At 44.0% G+C, this 21,547-nt stretch overlaps 1 protein-coding gene across 1 annotated transcript in view; it reads right to left on the bottom strand.

The window, feature by feature from the left end:
• Positions 1-11,437, bottom strand: part of MUC16 (mucin 16, cell surface associated) — a 143,198-nt gene extending 131,761 nt beyond the window's left edge. Inside the window, exon 1 of the mRNA XM_082380461.1 lies at positions 9,349-11,437. Within this exon, the coding sequence (XP_082236587.1) occupies positions 9,349-9,430 (82 nt within the window). The 5' untranslated portion in view covers positions 9,431-11,437. The remainder of the gene's footprint in view (positions 1-9,348) is intronic.
• Positions 11,438-21,547: the final 10,110 nt, after the last annotated feature.

Genomic DNA, 21,547 nt, shown 5'->3' with positions numbered 1-21,547 from the left:
AGGGAAATTGGGTCCTCCAACTCAGCATCCAGGGGGCAACAGGGAGTGGTGGGAACGGAGGCAAATTGAAAAGCTCGTCCTGCTCCATCTAAAGGAACAGGTGCTGCTCTGCTTCTGCTGGGAGGTACACCTATGATGGCTGGAACTTCAAACTTCTTAAAAAAAAAGTTGGAAACCTGGAAAGTTTATGGACTACCAGAGTTTGAAATATTGAGGAATGCAAATATTTTTAAGACACTGTGCAGCGAAACAAACACATCATGTTTAGGCCTGAATCAAGGCCTAGGCCATCATTTCAAAACTTTTGATTTTAATTCCTTGGCGGTCCAGTGGTTAGGACTCCGCGTTCTCACTGCCAAGGGCCTGGGTTCATTCCCTGGTTGGGGAACTAAAATTCCACAAGCCGCGTGGCACGGCTTTTGATATTAATCGATGGTTCTCCATCCTGGCTGTGCATTAAAATCTCCTGAGAAAGTTTTTTAAAAGAAAAATACCAGTCTGGGGTGGAGTGCTGACGTAGAACTGTTTTCAAAGCTTCCAGGCATTCACGAGCCTGGATTTAAATTTAAATTAAATTTAAATTAAATCAGAGCCACTGATTTAAATGCCTCGGACTCTTCATCCAATAAACATTTGTTGCATGTCCGTGTGCTGTATTTTGTGACAGGGACAAAGTCGGCGCTTGATAGATGGGATAGAAATGTAGAAAAATAGGCACCTCACTTTATCTCTCTCTCCCCACCTCCTGCCTCTCTCCCTCTCCCTTCCATCTCTCTCTCTCTCTCTCCCTTTCTTTCTCCATCTCTCTCTTCTTTTAAATCTTCCCCTCCTCACGTCTGTCACCCCGAGTGGAAAGTGGGAGGAAGAAGGCAAAGAGGACAAGCTCTCGTTTACTCCCATCCTTTTCTCTCTTCATTTTCACTGACATTTGAGCCCTGAAACCAGCCGGAGGCCTGGAGTATATGAATGACTTCCTGGCACGCCTTGGGAAGACTTGAGCAGTTCTGACATTCTTTAATCCTCATCAAACAGGATTGGTCAAGAGGCTTACAACACTGAAGAAAGCCTCCAGATAACTTCCTGCTGTGAGACCACAAAAGCAGCCCTGGGGGCAAAACAATAAAGCAGTATGGACTGGGGTGTGGGGAGGTTCCCCCTCCTTTGCATGCAGGGAGCATTCATTTTTTTCTTTCAAAGATTGCAGAGGAGCAAAAAAAAAAGAAAAAAAAAAATTGTGAGTTGGAACAAATAGAAACTTGAAGATAGAAATTTTCTGGCTTTGAGCCAAGGGCTGTGCTCCCCTCGGGCTGCTTAGACCTTAGTCAGCTGGGGCTCCTTTAAAATGAAACTTGGTTTTAAAGATTCCAGCTCTTCAAAAGCAGACATGACCACATTTACTTAGATAATTTCTCTCCCATTGGTTTTATCTGATATTTGAGCTCTAAAGTGGGTGCTTGAAGGCTGGGGGTATAAGCTGAGAAGCCCCTGGCCACCCCCAGCCAGGCTTTCTGTTTTGTTATAAGCCATGTCCAGAGCTCGGAAAGGGCTCAGTACTGCCCTTCTCTGCTCAAAAATCTGCTACCCATCTGTGTAGCCATCCAATAAATATGTACTTAGTGTCTCACATAGGCTAAATTCTACGCTAGAACCTAAGGATTATATCATTATTACTATCATAACAGCAAAAACAGCAAACGCTTAAATGTATAGTCCCTATTCTGTGTCCCCTACATGTTCTAAAAGTTGTTTATTTAATCCTTATTGAAACTCTATGTTCCTCTTCTTATGGAGGAAGAAACAGAGGTTCAGAGAGGCCCCATGTCACACATCTGAGCTGGGATTCCAGTCTAGGCTGTGGGCCCTCAGATGGGTGCCACTGTCATGGAACATATAGCCTAGTGAGGGAAGCATAATCATTAAACAAACAAGGTAATTTTAAGTATTTTGGTGCTCTGAGGATTCTAAAACAGAGTATTTCCTGATTTATTTTTGTAGAAGAAGCCAGTCACACCTTGAATGATGAGAAGGAGCCAGCCCTGGGGAGAGAGAGAGAACACTCAGGCAGAGCAAAATAGCAAGTGCAAAGGCCCTGTGGTCCAAACCTCTCCAGAAACAGCAAAGGCCAGTGTAGCTGGAGGAAAGGGCTAAGAGGCGGGAGAGCAGAAAACAGGGGTTGGGCTTCCCTGGTGGCACAGTGGTTAAGAATCCGCCTGCCAATGCAGGGGACATGGGTTCAAGCCCTGGTCCGGGAAGATCCCACATGCCGTGGAGCAACTAAGCCCGTGTGCCACAACTACTGAAGCCCACGTGCCTAGAGCCCGTGCTCCACTACAAGAGAAGCCACCGCAATGAGAAGTCAGTGTACCACAACGAAGACAACAGCAACTAGAGAAAAGTCCACGCGCAGCAACAGCAATGAAGACCCAATGCAGCCAAAAATAAATTAAAAAAAAAAAAAAGCATACATTAAAAAAAAAGAAAAAGAAAGCAGGGGTTTTAGGCTACATGAGGAGTAAAGGTTTTATCCCGAGGACAGGAGCCTGGGAGCATAAACAGGGGAGTGGGAGGTGGTTTTTCAATCTCGCTGGGTCTCTATTCATGCCTCAGTTGCCCTCACCTCAGACCCTTCTCACTCTTGCTCCTCTAAGACCCAATTCTTGTGAATTCTTTGCAGCCCCCTGAATAACAAAAACAAGGCAAACCACCCCCAATCCTCCTCTCTCCGCTCCCTTTCACTTTATATGCTGGACTTGTCTGTGGAAGGACAAATAAACATTAAAAATAAGAAGCTTAAATTTCCCGGTCTCCCCGTTTCTGTGGGAGCATAGGAGGCTAACTTTAGCTGGTGCCTTGCTCCAAGTTGCAAAATTACCTCCTGTCACCAAGAGATGAGAAATTTGGTTTTGCTGTGGATAAAGCCAATTAGCTAACACAAATGGTCACTCCAATTACCAGGGTGAATCTCAGACGACCTGGGTGTGACAAATGGTGTTATCAAGTCCTCTGACTTGAGGATTAATTATCTTTTATCTTGCAAACGTGTATGTCATAGGTTGTATCAGCATGGCTGTGGAAAAAGGTGAGATGTCTTTCTGTCTCGCAATCTCTTAGCAAATTGCCTGTGAGGTGCATCACATTAACGCTTGTGGTTTCATGGTTTTCAATTATATTTCTCCAACAAGTGCATGTCACTTCTTATTTTTTGCTAATCTACACAGCCAGTCTATGAGTCCCAGGAAGCCAGAGATGACCCAGTTTGTTGTTATAATTTTATAGTGACATAATGGACTCTGCCATTAATTCTGGGTTCGAATCCTGTGTGGCCTGGACAAAGCATTCAACCTCTCTGTGCCTGAGTTTCCCTTTTGGTAAATTGGAATTATGTATAACACCGCTTATTTCAGAGTGTTTTTACCAGGACTTATGGGGCAAAAGACTTAGCACAAATCCCAGCACAAATCAAACCATTATAGTCAATAATAATAACCACCATGCTTTTAGGATCACTCATGCTCATTGGGTCAGCACCATGTCAAACCCCAATATTAATGACAATGGAATGATATCTGCATTCTCAATAAAAGCTAATATTTAGTTTTGATTGGATGGCAGGCATTGGGTTCATTCCTTTTTATTTATTTTTTAAAAATTGTGGTAAAATACACACAACATAAAATTTGCTATCTTAATCATTTTTAAGTACACAGTTCAGTGGCATTAAGTACATTCACACTGTCGTGCACCCATCACCACCGTCCATCTCCAAAACGCTTTTCATCTTCCCGAACTGAAACTCTGTCCCCATTTAACACTAACTCCCCATCCCCCTCCCCCAGCCCCTGGCAACCCACCAGCCTATTTTTGTCTCTGTGAATTTGACTCCTCTAGGGACCTCCTATAAATGGAATTGTACAATATATGTCCGTTTGTGTCTGGCTTATTTCACTCAGCATAATGTTCTCATGTTGAAGCAGGTGTCAGAAATTCCCTCCTTTTTCAGGACTGACTAATATTCCATTCTGTATTTTATATACATTTTATATACATCCATTCATCTCATCTGTTAACAGACATTTGGGTTGCTTCCACATTTTGCTTCTTATGAATAATGCTGCTATGAACATGGGTGTACAAATATCTGTTCACGCCCTGTTTTCAATTCTTCTGGGTATATATCCAGAAGCAGAATTGCAGGATCTTACAGTAATTCTATTTTTAAATTTTTGAGGAACTGCCATACTGTTTTCCATATTTTACATCCCCACCAACAGTGCACAAAGATTCCAATTTCTCTACATCCTCATGCATACTTGTTTGGGGTTTTTTTTGTATTTTATTTATGTATTTATTTTTATAGTAGGCATCTTAATGGGTATGAAGTGGGGGGCTAATTCTTTTTATATCATGTCATTTTGAATAAAGGTGCCCTGGATTCTACCGTTTGAGTCCTGAACTTGATCTTCCTTCCAACACAGACTGCTTTTTACTCTTAGCCAATTTAGTCCAACAGTTCCCCAGAGCTGCATCTTTAAGCCTGCTTGACCTTTAGAATCCCCCGGGGATGCTTTCATTATGAAACTCACAGAGTACCAGGCATTGTTCTGCCAGCCTTTCAGAGCCTTAGCTCAGTGCTTTTCTAAGTGGTCTCCAGACCATCAGCATCACTAGAGATGCTGTTAGAAATGTCAGTTCTCCAACCCCACCCCAGACCTACTGAATCAGAAACGTTGGTGGTGGGGCTCAGCCCTCTGTATTATAAACCCCTGCCCCGCAGGTGACGCACCCTACCATTTGAAATCTACTCTTTGTTAGTTCATCAAATCTCCCAGACAAACCCATTTTAAGGGTGAGAAGACTGAGGCTTGCATGGATGGTAAAAGAACTTGCCCAAGGCTCCTTCCCTGGAAATGTTTTTTAACTGATAGATTTACTTTTTTATTTTTTTATTGAAGTGTAGTTGATGCACAATGTTGTGTTAGTTTTAGGTATACAGCAAAGTGTTTCAGTTATATGTACATATATAATATATGTATTCTTTTTCAGATTCTTTTCCCTTGTAGGTTATTACAAAATATTGAGTATAGTTCTCTGTGTTATACAGTAGGTCCTTGTTGGTTATCTGTTTTATATGTAGCTGTGTGTATATGTTAATCCCAAACTCCTAATTTATCCCTCCCTTCTCCCTGGAAATTTGAGTTCAACAAGTGGGAACCAAGAATCTGGATTTCAACACCTTTTCCTATTCTCCACCCCCTCGTACACAGGGGTGATTCTTATGTGGGCAAGACTGGGGCCCCATGTCTCAGAGGAAGGCCTCTATGAGCTTTCTGGCTGGCACAGATTCATACAGGTATTGGTTTTCATTTTCTGTTTTGTTTGCAGAGTTAAGATTGCTTCTGTTTATAAAGCAGACATGGACCCAGGCTGCAAAACAGTGATTCTTGAAGTGTGGTTCCCTGGATGAGTCTGACCAGCCATATCAGCATCACCTGATAACTTGTTAGAAATGTAAATTCCTGGGCCCCATTGCAGACTTACTCCCAGAAGCTGTGTTTTAATAAGCCCTGTAGGTGCTGCTGATGTGCCCTCCATCTGAGAACCACTGGAGTGAAAGTTCCTTCTTTCTCTCACCTCACATCCCTCTGCAATGTGGGTCATGGGGACCATAAGTGGGCAGACCCCAACCTCCCTCAGTTGTCCTTTGACTTAAACCTCACCACCTGGGGCTGGGATTCCCACCCTTTGTCTCAAGCCAAGCTAGTGCAAGACCCTCTCTGACAACAGGGCTCAACTGTAACCCCACCTTCTTGGAGAAGGTTCCCCCCCACCCCACACCCCTAGCTCAGCTACCTTTACTTTCCTAATGCCTCTGTTATGAGTTTAATCGTCTCCCCTTTGACATATGTCAATTTCATACATTGAAGTCCTAACCCTTAGGACCTCTCACAATGTGACATTGTTTGGAAATAGGGCTGGTGCTGATGTGATTAGTTAAGTCACAATGAGGTCATACTGGGGTAGGGTGGGTGTAACCGAGTAGGACCCTATGAAGCCTTCCCAGCATAGACCCCCACCCATGTCTTCCGCCTTCCTTTTGTCTGTAGAAAAACTTTAGTCAAAGAGTAAATTTAAAAAAAAAAAAGTAAATTTAATCAGAGAAGAGAGAAAACGCAAAAAGAAAGGAAAACAGTCAAGCAAGACAAAATAACAATATTTTAGCCATCAAACAAAGTCAAGGACCTTTATTTCCTCCTCCAGGGCTATAGATAATATTCTGTCCATATCCTTTGAGCTCTTTTGCAGATATTGAAACTCCCACCAGGTGGAAGAGGTTTACTGTATGTTGCCCACAGCACATAGACTGGTTGGAACCAGAAGGTTGATGATGCTGACTCCCAATTACCTCACCACCAACCAATCAGAAGAATGTCCACGAGCTGACCACGCCCTGCTCCCTGAACACTATAAGACCCCTCACTACCCCCTGCAGGGTGGGACACACAGTCTTGAGGGCATTAGCCCAATGTGGCCCCCTTTGCTTGGCAGAGCAATAAAGCGATTTCTTTCTACTTCACCCAAAACTCTGTCTCCAAGATTTAATCCGGCACCGGTGTACAGAGGCCAAATTTTGGCAATGTGGGTCTCTAATCCGGTATGACTGGTGTCCTTATAGAAAAGAGAAATTTGGACACAGACAGGCACACACAGAAAACCAAATGAAGATGAAGGCAGAGATGGAGTGAGGCTACCAGAAGCCAGGGAATGCCAAAGGTTGCCAGCAAATCACCAGAAGCTAAGAGAGAGGCATGGAACATTCTTCTTCATAGCACTCAGAAGAAACCAACCTTGCAGATACCTTGCTCTCAGACTTCTGGCCTTCAGAACTGTGAGACTACATTTCTGTCATTTAAGCCTCCAGTCAGTGGTACTTTGTTATGGCAGCCCCAGGAAAAGAATACAAACCTCTCATCTCTCTGTACTGTGCTTCTACTTTCCCTGTGCCATGGGCCTGCTGTATCCTCAAAGCCTGGAGGGGTACATGGCAGGGACTCAGCAAATAAATGCCCAATGAGTGACTGAGTGACCCTCCCAGGGGAGGCAGAAAGAAGGTAGGACTGTGTTAAGGAAGAGGAATCTTGGACCTGGACCCACTTCCTCTGCTGTGTGGCTCTGGGAAAATCCTCACCCCCTCTGAACCTCAGTTTTCTGCTCAATAAAATGGGGCCTACAAACAGCTCATGCAGCTCAATATCAAAAAAGTACATAATGACCCAATCGAAAAAAGGGCTGAAGATCTAAACAAACATTTCTCCAAAGAAGACATACAGATGGCCAAAAACACATGAAAAGGTGCTCAACATCACTAATTACTAGAGAAATGCAAATCAGAACTACAATGAGGTATCACCTCACACCCATCAGAATGGCCATCATCAAAAAATCTACAAAAATAAATGCTGAAGGGGGTGTGGAGAAAAGGGAACCCTCCTACACTGTTGGTGGGAATGTAAGATGGTACAGCCACTATGGAGAACAGTATGGAGGTTCCTTAAAAAACTAAAAATAGAATTACCACATGACCCAGCAATCCCACTCCTGGGCATACCAGGAGAAAACCATAATTTGAAAAGATACATGCACCCCAATGTTCATTGCAGCATTATTCACAATAGCCAGGACATGGAAACAACCTAAGTGTCCATTGACAGAGGAATGGAAGAAGAAGATGTGGTACATATATACAATGGAATATTACTCAGCCATAAAGAAGAACGAAATAATGCCATTTGCAGCGACATGGACGGACCTAGAGATTGTCATACTGAGTGAAGTAAGTCAGACACAGAAAGACAAATATCATATGATATCACTTATATGTGGAATCTAAAAAAAAGGGTACAAATGAACCTATTTACAAAATAGAAGTAGAGTCACGGATGTAGAAAACAAAGTTATGGTTACCAGGGGATAAGCGGGGGAGGGATAAATTGGGAGATTGGGATTGACATATACACACTACTATACATAAAATAGATAGCTAATAAGGACCTACTGTATAGCACAGGGAACTCTACTCAATACTCTGTAATGACCTATACAGGAATAGAATCTAAAAAACAGTGGATATATGTATACGTATAACTGATTTACTTTGTTGTATACCTGAAACTAACACAATATTGTACATCAACTATACTCCGATAAAAAAAAAAAAAAAAGGGCTTCCCTGGTGGCGCAGTGGTTGAGAATCTGCCTGCTAATACAGGGGACACGGGTTCGAGCCCTGGTCTGGGAGGATCCCACATGCCGTGGAGCAACTAGGCCCGTGAGCCACAACTACTGAGCCTGCGCGTCTGGAGCCTGTGCTCCGCAACAAGAGAGGCCGCGATAGTGAGAGGCCTGCGCACCGCGATGAAGAGTGGCCCCCGCTTGCCACAACTAGAGAAAGCCCTCGCACAGAAACGAAGACCCAACACAGCCAAAAATAAATAAAATAAAATAAAATAAAATAAAGTAAAATAAAAATTAAAAAAAAAGGGTCCATCAGATAAGCTGGTATCTCTAAGCTCCCTGTGTTATCATATATCCTACTTGCTGCCTCCCCTGAAGCCTGCATGGAAAATGTGGTTTCTTCTGGGTGCCATGCAGAGATGGTCCTATCCACGACCCTCACCCCACTTGTGTGTGCCCTTCCCACTTCATAACAGTAACAGTCACTGCACACTGACCTTTCAGCATGCCAGTCATCATCTCCATGACCCCATCAAATCCTCCCAACCTGCCCTGCAAGCCAAGTGCTGCTGTCATCATCATGTCCATTTTGCAGATAGGGAAAACCGAGCCTCAGAAGGCCAAGTCAAGTGGCTTCAGGAGTCACAGCGAGTGACTGGTGAAGGTGGAATTCAACCTCCAAACTCAAGCCTTTGGTTGCTGTGTTTTCCACCCCCAGGCAGAGTGGACCTAGGTTACAAGATGAATATTTACGGAGGGCCTACGGTGTGCCAAGCACTGTGACAGGCGCTGAGGACAAATCAGTGAACAGTTCAAAACAGTTCACTGTCCTCATGGGGCTCATGAGCTAGAGGGGGATATAGACAAACAAGTGAATCAATAACAGTGGAATGTAAAGTTAGGTGGAGCGAAGGAAAGTAAAGGGGAGAAGGGGAGGGAGAGTGGTCTTTGTTGGTGAGATGTTTGGAAACATGGAAGAAGGGATAGTTGGGTGGAGACCAAGCTGGAAAGGGAAATCCAGTGCAGTTGACACTCAAGGCCATCCAAGAATGAGCCTAGGCCTTTGGGCACCTATATCACCTCCCCCACCAGAGGACCAGCACCAAAGGCCCTTACCTATGGGCAGCAGGTATCTCAGCGCCAGCAGCACCAGGAGCCACTGCCGGCTTCCAGGGGTGCCCTGCCATGGGGCGGCCATTCAAGGCATCAGGAAGATGGGGGGGCCACTCTTGGCCCTTGGTACAGCCCCCCGGCTGAGCCCACAGACGTGTCCAGCACCTCCTCTCCTGGGCCAGGAGGCCAGGTGGCTGAGATCTGGCAGGTATCAAATGTACCCAGTTGTCCTAATCCCTGTGAGGCCAGGCAGGGCTGGGAAAGGGCCCTTCGCCTGTTCCCAGGCCCCGATTGTCTCCCTGGGCCCTTGGTTCAGCCTACCTGGGTTCTCAGGAAGACAAGGACTCATGGGCTTGGGGGTTGCCTGCCAGGCTTGGCCATGGGTGTCTGGGAAAGATTCCCTGGCATGTAGGCGGTACTTCCTCCGCCTGTTCCCCAAACGCAGCCACCTCACAATTTTCATGAGCCCCAGGCACTTTTGCTGCCTTATTGAGCCCCCTCATCCATTAAAATTAAAAAAAAATATATATATATATATATTTTACAATAGCTTTGGTATAAAGGTAAATATAATTCACAGTGGAGTTTATTCATTTTTTTCCCCTTCTGATTTTAGAAGAAGTGAAACATTTTTGTGAGCCCCTGAAAGGATCATGGGCCCCAGGCACTGCACTTTCTGTCCCTAAAGGATGAGTCAGCTCTGCCCAGAACATCAGTCCTGAGAAATGCTTCCTCAGAGGAAAGAAAGAGGTTGGATACCTTTGAGAAATCCCACGGCCTCTTCTTAGAGGCTCAGAACATACATTAACAGCTCACAAAGGAGTGGACTCCTTAAATCCAGCACTTGCCAAACCTGTTTGACCAAAGACCGGTTTTAAGAACAGAGAGGTTGAGTAAGTTGCCAAAGTCACACAGCCAGTTTGAACATAGGTCCGTTGGGTGCCGCAGAACATGTACTTCATCACTGTCCTGTGCCACTACCTTCTGGCTGGAGCAGAGCAGAAGAGTGTGGGCATCCTGTGTGATCTCAGGGCCCCAGGTTTGGAAGGAGAGATCCTGGAGGCAAAAGGGGCCAATGGGGGCAGTGGGCTGCTAGAGTGAGTCAGGGAAGCGCAATTTGAGTCATAGTGGTGGGGCAGAGGGACGGGAACAGCCACTTGGTGGGTGGAACAGAGTGGGCTTGGAGAGTGATGGATGAGGAGGAGACAGGGGCGGAGCAGGGCTCCAGGATGGGAGTTCTGTTGGGCCGATGGCTGGTGGTAGCCCCCTGCTTCTCCTGGATCCATCCCCACACAACCTTGGATCTGGTCACTTAGCCCAACTTAAAAACTTTCAGTGATTTCTTATGACCCCAGGACAGAGTCTGATTCTTTAATTGGCAAAAAAGACCATGCAGGCATGGTTGAATGTTCTGCTGTCACTGTCTTGTAATTCTTCATCATTTTTGAACAAGGGGTCCAGGTTTTCATTTTGCACTGGGCCCTGTGAATTATGTATCTGGTGTCTGCAAGAGGTGGTCTCTGCTACCTTGGCAGCCCAAAGTCCCCCTCCCAGCACTATTTCTCTCTCTCTCTCTCTTTTCACACACAGCTTATGTTCCTACAGTTCTGAACCTCTTGTCTTCCTCAAAGCTCAACATACTGATCCTTTCTATTCCTTCTGCCTCACAGGCTGTTCCCTCCACCCACTAAGTAACTGGCTGCTTGTCCTACAAGATCCTATGATACTCCCTTGACCCCCTGAGGAAGTTGCTCAGACTGTCTCTTGTGTCAGCACCTCGCTGCTACTTCCCTCTCTGACCACCTGAGCTCATTTTTGCCACTGATGTGTTCTTAAGACCGCTCTGTTTCAAGCCTATGAGTTCCATCTACCTGTCCATCCATCCGTCCATCCATGTAACATGTAAGTATTGAGTGCCTACTGTGTGGGGGGCATTGTTCCAGGTACAAAAGACACAGCAACCAATGGACAAAACAGACAGACATCCCTGCCTCGTGGGCAAATACATTTAAGTAAGGTCATTTCAGATATCAATAACTCTTAGGAAGGGGGGGGAAAAGGGGGAGAAGACAGTGATTAATCAAAGCAGGAGGTTGCAGAGGGGATACTTCAAGCAGGATACTTCAAAGCAGGAGGTTGCAGAGGGGATACTGAGGATGTGATACGTACACATGACAAAGATCCAAAATGCCTGGGGAAGAGCATTGTTTGCAACAGCAAGTGCAAAGGCCCTGCGGTGGGAATGTTCCTGAGGCCAGTGTGGGTATAGAACAGGAAGTAACGGGGAGAGACACAGAGAAATGGATGGGGGGAGTAAGATCTAACGGACAGGGCTCAGTCCTATTGCTTATGTCCAGCACCTATTTATTTATTCGTTTGTTTGTTTGTTTGTTTTTATTGAAGTATACTTGAATTACAATGTTGCATTAATTACTGCTGTACAGCAAAGTGACTCAGTTATACATGTATATACTTTTTTTTCATATTCTTTTCCATTATGGTTTATCACAGGATATCAAATATAGTTCCCTGTGCTACACAGTAGGATCTTGTTGTTTATCCATCCTATATATACCAGTTTGCATCTGCCAATCCCAAACTCCCAACCCGTCCCTCCCCCAACCCCCTCCCCCTTGACAACCACCAGTCTGTTCTCTATATCTGTGAGTCTGTTTCTGTTTCATAGATAGCTTGATTTGTGTCATATTTTAGATTCCACATACAAGTGATATCATATGGTATTTGTCTTTCTCTTTCTGACTTACTTCACTTAGTATGATAATCTCTAGTTGCATCCATGTTGCTGCAAATGGCATTATTTCATTCTTTTTTTATGGCTGAGTAGTATTCCATTGTATATTTGTACCACATCTTCTTTATCCATTCATCTGTTGATGGACATTTAGGTTGTTTCCATGTCTTGGCTATTGCAGCACCTCACCTAGTAGTTTAGAATATGCTTGCTGAATGAATAAATACACGAATGAATTAATGGATAGATGGGTGAATGAATGGATGAATGAATGAAAATATTTGCTAAAAATGGAGTTGGCATGAGTGGGGGGAAATCAGAGAGGGCCACCCAGAGGAGGCACTTGATTCCTTTTGGTTACAAATTGCCCCAGAGGCTCCTCTTTTCAAATACAGTACTTGGGGCAGGGGTGACTGGTGTTCCTTAACATGGATAACGTTTTTTAGCTAAAGCAGACCCAGAGCCCAGAGGGGCTGAGCAGAGGTTATGGCTCCTGGGTCCTCCAACTCCCTTGAGCCCACCAGGAAGCTGTACCTCCTTCTCCCCGCCTTGGAAATGCAGAAACCCTGCCCAGAAGTGGAATTAGTAACTGAGCTGTCCCATTGTCCTTGAGAGGCAGCTCCATTGTCTCCTCCCAGGTGACTAAGGAAAATGCCCAGGAGGATGGGGGAGGGGGCCTGACACTGCTCAGCTCCTCAAGATATAAATGCAGGATCTGGGTTTAGGTCCAAGGAAAACCAGCTCCCCAAGGTCAGGCTAAGAAAGAATGGATTCCCTGGGTTTGGGTCTGTCTCCCCAAATTATGGTTTATTTGCCACAACATCAACCCCCAAATAAGCATAGTGGTTAAGTGTACGGGCTCTGGAGCCTGATGCCAAAGTTCAAATTTTGACCTGTCTCCCTGCTAGCTGTGCGACTTTGTGCAAGTTACTCAACCTCTCTGAGCCTCCAGTCTCTTCACTTGTCCATGGATATAAAGAAACCACCTCCTAGGGGAGCTGTGTAAAGAGGTTAGGACTGCCTGATGCACAGTAGGCCCGCTCTGTGAGTGAGTTTTAATAAATAAAATCAGTAAACGAGAAACTTGAACCTGCCCTTCCTATTCTTATTCCTGGGAATACAGTTTGATTCTCATCACACCCAAAGGAATTCAGGGTCTAGTGCAACCTCATTTTGCACATAAGGAAACTAATGCTCGGAGGTAATGGGCACATGGCCAGTGAACGCTGGTGCCTCACGATGCCAGGCCGGGAGCCCAGAGGAGAACTTGGTGTATGATACGCACCCTGGTGAGTTGCTCTAGCCAAAGCACAGTGGGGTGCAGCGCCCAGGGCAACCCTCCTTTGTGACCTTGGGTAAGTCACTTAACCCCTCTGAGCCTGTTTCCTATCTGCAAGGTGGAGATAATTCCTACCCCAGAAGTCAAGACTTCAATGAGATAAGGCACTCAGCTTAGCCTAGCGTAATGGTTCTCAATGGGGTGTATGTGGTTCTTGGCAATGTCAGGAGACATTTGGCAATGTCTAGAGGGGATATTTTGCAATGTCTGTAGACATTTCTGGTTGTCACAGCTGGAGGAGAGAGTGTCACTGGCATGGGACACTGACCAACATCCTATAGGGCACAGGAAGGCCCCACAACCAAGGATGATCTGGCCTCAAATGTCAAGAGTGTTGAGGCAGAGTAATTAACGACTCAGTGCATACTCTTATTACTATTATTAATAAATAAAAATATTTTTCCTGATGTGTAGTACATTTTATATGTTCATGGCAAATTGACCCCTGTATTTCCAGAACAACAAACCTTCTTCGCCAAACAGATCTGGAACATCTGACCCAGTGCTGTCCAATAGAAATATTAATTTTTTTTTTTGACCACACAGCTTGCAGGATCTTAGTTCCCTGACCAGGAATTGAACCTGTGTCCTCGGCAGTGAAAGCGTGGAGTCCTAACCACTGGACTGCCAGGGAATTCCCTTCCAGTAGAAATATAATGTGAACCATATATGCAATTTAAAATATTCTAGTAGCTACACTTTGAAAAGTGAAAAGAAACAGGTAAAATTCATTTGGATCATGAATTTTATGGAACTCAACCTATCGAAAAATATGGTTGTGTCAACACATAATCAGCAAATTATTAATGAGATATTTTACATTTTTTTCATACTACTAAGTTCTTCAAACTCCAGTGTGTATTTTACATGTTCAACACATCTTACTTCAGATGCTAGATTTTCATCAGAGTGTGAATGAAAAACATTGTCTGCCATGTCAGTAATCAAAGGATGTTGTAGCTATCAAGCCATCACATCACAGCTGCCCAGATGCTGAGCCCTGAGGGGACTCAGGATGGAGACAAACGGGCTGCCCACTGCCAAGCCCTCAGCCATTGCAGTCCCCCTAACTGTGCACCCTGAGGGGATTCAGGATGGAGAAAAGCAGGATGCTGGCCCCAGATAGCTGAGGTGCATTTCAAAGGAATGATTTCAGTGAGCCCAGACTCTTGCATGTTCCCATACATAGAAAAACGCTAAATTCCTTAACTTGAGATACGTAGTCTTCTTTAACTAACAGTAATATTTTGATGCTGTAAATACCTGGTCTTTGTTGCAAAAAATCCTATATTTCCTGGCACTCCCTTGCCTCTTCCGAGCAGTCCCTCAGAGTTATCTGAGATGCTATGTCCCGGGCTTGAAGTCCTCAGAATGCCTGCTGAATAAAATATAATTCTCAGGTTTTAGGTTGTGCTTTTTTTTTTTTTTTTCAGTTGACAAGAGTCACTCGATCTGTATTTAAATTTCATAAAATTTACAGTTTAAAAATGTAGATTCCTATACCCACGTTGTTTCCAAATGTGCTTACGCGTCTTCCAATCACGGAATGGAGACTCAGTTTTCAAATTTAAGTTTAAATGAAACAAAACTATAAATTTAGTTATGCAGGCCTAGTATTCACATTTCAAGCGCCCAGTGGCCACATGGAGCTACTGGCTGCTGTCCTGGACAACAGAACTCTGATCCATTCAGGGAAGATTTTTGGAAGGAGCCAATTAGAAGACAGGGTAGCTCTTGATGGGCCAAGAGAACTAATTTCCAGAGTGCATTGTTGAATAAATAAGTAAAAATTTAAAATAAAAATTTAAAAATAGAATAGAAAATAAAAATAGAATTAGAAAGGGAGAGGAGACCAACACGTTTGATAAGATTCCTTTGAAACAAAAGAAAAACAACTTCCTCTGACCTTTATTTATATGTGTGTGTACAGAAAATATTCAGAAAGATACACAGAAAAGTGTGGTTACCCCAGTATGTGAGGAAATAAAAGGAGGGCTTTCACATCTTCCTAAAAATACTTCAATATTGTCTGCATGCTTTCAGCAAGCATGTGCTATTTGATAAATTAATTCATCCATTCGACAAATATTCATTGAATGTCTGCTATGAGCAAGGTCACTGCTGTGCTGCAGATGGCTCATCCCATCTCACAAGAGCCAGTTATCAAATTGTCAGGAGTTCTGTGAGCAAGTTTTTAAACATAGGCATCATTGAAAATTAAATTATATAAACTTAGGATTAAATATATTATATTACAAACAAAGGGAATAAATAAATACGCAAAACTCATCGCTTCCTAATTATGTGCTGCATTTTACCATTATAGGGTCTTGATGTTAAGTCTATTGTATGTTTATGATGAGAATTCTGGGCTACTGCCAATCCCTTCCCAACTTCAAGCTCAATGATGTCACACTGGTTCTTGAAATCAGCCAATGATGGAAATGTTTACACCACAGGAATTGGCAAATGCTACAAATCAGGATCCCCACTCCCAACCCAAGAGCTGGTTGTTAAACATTTACCAACACACCTGGCCTCGGTCCTTCTGTAGATGTTGGTGTCACAGTAGAAAACAAGACACACGAGATCCTGCCCTTGTGAAATTTGGGGAGAGTTTAAAACACACCAATAATTATATTCTTTATACTTTTTAAGCTAAACACTTAATTTTTCTAAGAAAACTTTAAGTCATCTGCCTTGTAGACCCTGTTGGTGCTTTTAACCAATTTCCCAGACAATGCAGTTGTAATTTCTGGCCTCCATACGCACTTCTACCTGGAACGCTCTTTTTGCTTACCCACCCCTCCCCACTTCATCTGGCTAACTCAGCTCAGGGGATAATCTTCCAGAAAACCTTCTCTGTTTCCCCCACTCCCACATCTGGGCTGGGCTGAGAGGCCCTACTGTGCAGGACCTGCCCTGAGCACAACTCCAATCAGGGCCTTATTCATCTTTGGTACTTTCTCTGGGACCTCAAAGATGCTCCATAAAAGAATGAATGAGGCCTATGACAGGGAAGGCAGTTACCAGCGTATACACCATACTGCCCGTTTGCTCTGGCCCAGGCAGACATCACCAATCAATCTTGCTGATTTTATTCCCACAGGAGGAGAAAATTCATTAACCACATGGTATTTGCTGGGGACTTCAGGCCTCCAAAGCCCTTTGACCAAGGGGCCTCCAGAACTGCTTCCCCCACCAATGAGTTGTTCAGAGGTCTCCTCCTTCCCCAATAACCCTCTGCCTTGGTCCCCAAAGCCCACAGATCACCTTTCCTGCCGCCACCAAGGCTCAGACATCTGGTGTCCTTAACTTCCTGCTCTGAGACATTTAAAGCAGCACCTTTTGGATTTACCTCTGGTCTCTGTGGGAACCAGCCTGAAGACTGAAGGAGGGAAAAAACACAGATTCTCAGGATTGCCTTCCCCTCCTACTTACCATCCAGCCCTGGCTGCTGAGAAATGGAATATTTCCTGCCATATCAGGAAATAAAGGATGTCACAGTTGTCAACGAATGCAGCTACCACAGATGGTGAGCTGGTGAGCCCTGAGGAAACCCAGGATGTGAAAATACAGGATACTGGCCCCAGACAGCTGAGGTGCATATCAAAGGAATGATTTCAATGAGCCCAGACTCTTGCACCTTCCCATACACAGAAAAGTGCTAAATTCCTAAACTTGAGATATCTGGTTTTCTTTAATTAACGATAGTCTTTTGATGTTCCCGACCACCTGCCCTTTGTAACAAAACGCCTGTAAACCTGGCTTCCCCCGCTCGCCTCCTTGGAGCAGTTCTCTCAGGGTTACTTGAGATGCTGCCTCCTGGCCTTGAAGTCCTAAAAATTCCCGCCAAATAAAACATAACTCTCAACTTTTAGGTTGTGAATAATTTTTTAGGTCCACACTGCAAACTTGTGCCTCTTCCTCCCGACCCTAAAACAGGATATAAACAGCTCCGTGTGCCCCTAGGAAACCAACAATGGGGTTCATCAATAATAATAATAGTTATTATTTGCTGCATGTGGTCCAAAACTCTCCACCACCTTATCATGTTTAATCATCCAGTAATCTAACCAAGTGGGTATGATTATTATTATTATTATTTATTTTTAAAGATGTTTTTGATGTGGACCATTTTATTTTAAAGTCTTCATTGAATTTGTTACAAAACTGCTTCTGTTTTATATTTTGGTTTTTTGGCCACGAGGCATGTGGGATCTTAGCTCCCCGACCAGGGATCGAACCCGCACCCTCTGCATTGGAAGGCGAGGTTTATTATTACAAGTGCCCCCATTTTACAGAGAGAAAACTGAGGCATAGAGGAGATTAGGGCTCTGCCTAAGCTGACCCAGCTGGTTAGTGGTAGATCCAGGACTTCAGACCAGGCAGCCTAACCCCAGAGTCTGTGCTCTGAACCCCTAAAACCACTGCAATTATGGGAGTGGCCACGAATGTGCATTTCTCCAGGGAGGAGGCTCCCAGCTCCTTTCTGATTCTCAGTAGGGTCTGGGACCCCTGAAGAGGGTATGGGCAGCTGCTTTAAGATGTCTTATTTCTCAAGAGGACCTTCCATGTCCTTCTCTCTCAAAGACTGGGGAGGGGGCTACACGTCTTACTGCTAGTCAGCTCAGCTGGCACCTCTGCACTGTGTCCTAGGAACCCCCCTTGTTAATGCAACTTCGTGTACCCGATGCACAGCGAGGCCAAACAAAACAAAAAGTCATAGCTTGGAGCAGAGAAAGTTTTACTGCAGGAGCCGGGTGGCTCATGCCCCAGAAAACCCCAAACTCCCTGAAGGGTTTCAGCAAAGCATCTTTTAAAAAAACACTTTCTTATTTATTTGGTTGCACTGGGTCTTAGTTGTGGCAGGTGGGCTCTTTAGCTGAGGGATGCATGTGGGATCTAGTTCCCTGGCCAGGGATCAAACCTGGGCCCCTGCATTAGGAGCACAGAGTCCCAACCACTGCGCCACTAGGGAAGTCCCAAGCAAAGCATTTTTAAAAGCCAGGTGAGGGAGGGGGTTCGCAGGGTGTGTGATCAGCTCGTGCACAATTCTCTGATTGGCTGATGGTGAGGTAACAGGGCGGAGTCACAGGGGTTAACATGATCAATCCTTAGGCTCCGAGAGGCCTTGGGGACTATGTGCTCTTGGTCATCAAGTAGTTAACATCTTCGACTTGGTGGGGGATTTTTACATCTGTAAAGCAACTCAGGAAATGTACATCACATACTGTTATCCAAGTAGTTCAGAGAGGAGCTAAAGCGGAGGATATAGGGGAAGGGCCTGTCCCAGGAAGGCCCCACAGGGTCCTGCTCGGTTACACCCTCTCTATCCTAAAGGGAAATGCTTCTTCTCGTTCCCCTCACTTTGTTTTGGGTACTCCCTGGAGGATAGTCCTTAGATTTGCTGAAACCTGATAGTTCAGACTTATTCCTGGACTCTTTGGACTCTCCCAGTTCCTTCCCTGCCCCACGGTGCTGAGAAAGCCTGTCCATCGTGAACCCTGACTGTTCTCTAGTTCTTGTGGGCACTGGGAACAAAGAAATGAGCAGGACAGACTGTGGGGTTCACGTCTCAAGGATATTGGGTCTAGCAGGGAAATCTGACATCTTTCAGCACATCCTCAGGGGGTTTGTTAATGACACCTGAGACCTGCCTTCTGCCCGGAGCGGGAGAGGGCATTGTCAGGGATACAGGACTTTTCAGCTCAGGTCTGAGTTGCTAGAGACTTTGAGGAGGAGGGTGGGTGGGATTCCAACTCCCCACGGGGAGTTGCAGGCCTTTGCAGCACTGGTGTCAGTTTCTAAAGCCCAGGTCTGCCCCTTTCATGGGCTCTGACCCCAGGGTAACACCTCCACCTGGCCATTTACCCTCCGATTGCTGAAGACTCACACTTCCCTCACCTCCACCCCCTTTCATTTTTCTCCACCCCTCTGCTCTCCACACCCTCCCCTGCACTTTTTCTTCCTCATCTCTGGGAACTGCTCCAATTGTCTTACAGTAAAAAAAACAAAACCAAAAACAACTGTTCGTGAAATAGAGACACAGACATAGGGAATGGCCGTATGGATACAGGGACAGGTGGGGAAGGGGGGGTGGTGGTGGGACGAATTGGGAGATTGGGATTGACATATATACACTACTATGTATAAAATAGATAACTAATGAGAACCTACTGTATAGCACAGGGAACTCTACTCAATGCTCTGTGGTGACCTAAATGGGAAGGAAATACAAAAAAGAGGGGATATATGTATACGTATAGCTGATTCACTTTGAAACTAAAATTAACACAGCATTGTAAAGCAACTATACTCCAATAAAAATTAATTTAAAAAAAAAGACAAAAGACCCCTGCTCATTATTTAGCTCTATTAATATGACCCAATCTTATTCTCAGAGTGATTCCTTGTACATGCCGGTGTGCTCACTCTCACCTCAGGGCCTTTGCACTGGTTGTTCTCTGTGTCCTCTGTACCCTCCTTCACTTTTTTTTTAAATTAAATTAAATTTTTTTTAAACATCTTTATTGGAGTATAATTGCTTTACAATGGTGTGTTAGTTTCTGCTTTATAACAAAGTGAATCAGCTATACATATACATATATTCCCATATCCCCTCCCTCTTGCATCTCCCTTACAACCTCCTTATCCCACCCCTCTAGGTGGTCACAAAGCACCGAGCTGATCTCCCTGTGCTATGCGGCTGCTTCCCACTAGCTACCTATTTTACATCTGGTAGTATTATTAGTCCATGCCACTCTCTCACTTTGTCCCAGCTTACCCTTCCACCTCCCCGTGTCCTCAAGTCCATTCTCTACATCTACATCTTTATTCCTGTCCTGCCCCTAGATTCTTCATAACCTAATTTAATTTTTAAAAAAATTTTATTGGAGTATAGTTGATTTGCAATGCTGTGTTAGTTTCTGCTGTATAGCAAAGTGAGTCAGTTATACATATACATATATCCACTCTTTTTTAGATTCTTTTCCCATATAGGTCATTACAGAGTATTGAGTAGAGTTCCCTGTACTATACGGTAGGGCCTTATTAGTTATCTATTTTATATAGGAATGGATAAAAAAGACGTAGTACATAGACACAGTGGAATATTACTCAGCCATAAAAAAGAAAAGAACAAAATAATGCCATTTGCAGCAACATGGATGCACCTAGAACTTGTCATAATGAGCGAAGTAAGTGAGACACAGAAAGACAAATATGATATTGCTTATATGTGGAATCTAAAAAAATGGTACAAGTGAACTTATTTACAAAACAGAGAGTCACAGATGTAAAAAACAACCTTATGGTTACCAGGGGGGAAAGGGAGGGGGAGGGATAAATTGGGAGACTGGGATTAACATATACATCCCCTTCACTTTTTAAGGTCCTTAAACCAAATGCCCCCTTCTCAGAAAGATCTTCCCTAACTACTTAATTTAAAACTGCCATCCTATATGCAGTACAGTGACTATAGTTAATCATACAGTATTGCATATTTGAAAGTTGCTTAGAAGTTCTCATCACAAGAAAAAAAATTTTGTAACTATGTATGGTGACAGATGTAAACTAGACTTACTATGATCCTTTTGCAGTATATTCAAACATTGAATCATTATGTTGTATCCTTGAAACTAATATAATGTTATAGTCAATTATACCTCAATAAAGATAATAATAATAAAAAACGAAAATCTTGTTTGTACAAAAACTTGCATGGAAATGTTCATAGCGGCATTATTCATGACATCCAGAAAGTCGAAACAATCCAAATGTCCATCAACTGATGAATGGATAAACAAAATTTGGTATCTCGACACATATATCCAAAATATAATGGAGTATTATTTGGTTATATAAAGGAATGAAGTATAAACCCTGAAAACATTACGCTAGGTGAAAAAGGCCAGTCACAAAGACCATATATTGTGTATTCCACTTATGAAAAATGCCCAGAATCAGCAAATCTATAGAGACAGAAAATAGATTAGTGGTTGCCCAGGGCAGGGGGTTGTGGAGTTTGGGTGAAATGGGGTCTAAGGACTGTCATTGAGTATGGGGTTTCTTTTTGGGGTAATGGAAATGCTTTAAATTTGACTGTGGTG

The sequence above is a fragment of the Balaenoptera borealis genome (genome assembly GCF_965194805.1).
Source record: "Balaenoptera borealis genome assembly, chromosome: 2".
In the NCBI taxonomy this organism is placed as follows: Eukaryota; Metazoa; Chordata; class Mammalia; order Artiodactyla; family Balaenopteridae; genus Balaenoptera; species Balaenoptera borealis.
Note: the sequence above shows the minus strand (reverse complement) of the source record. Positions and strands in the feature narration are given on the sequence as shown.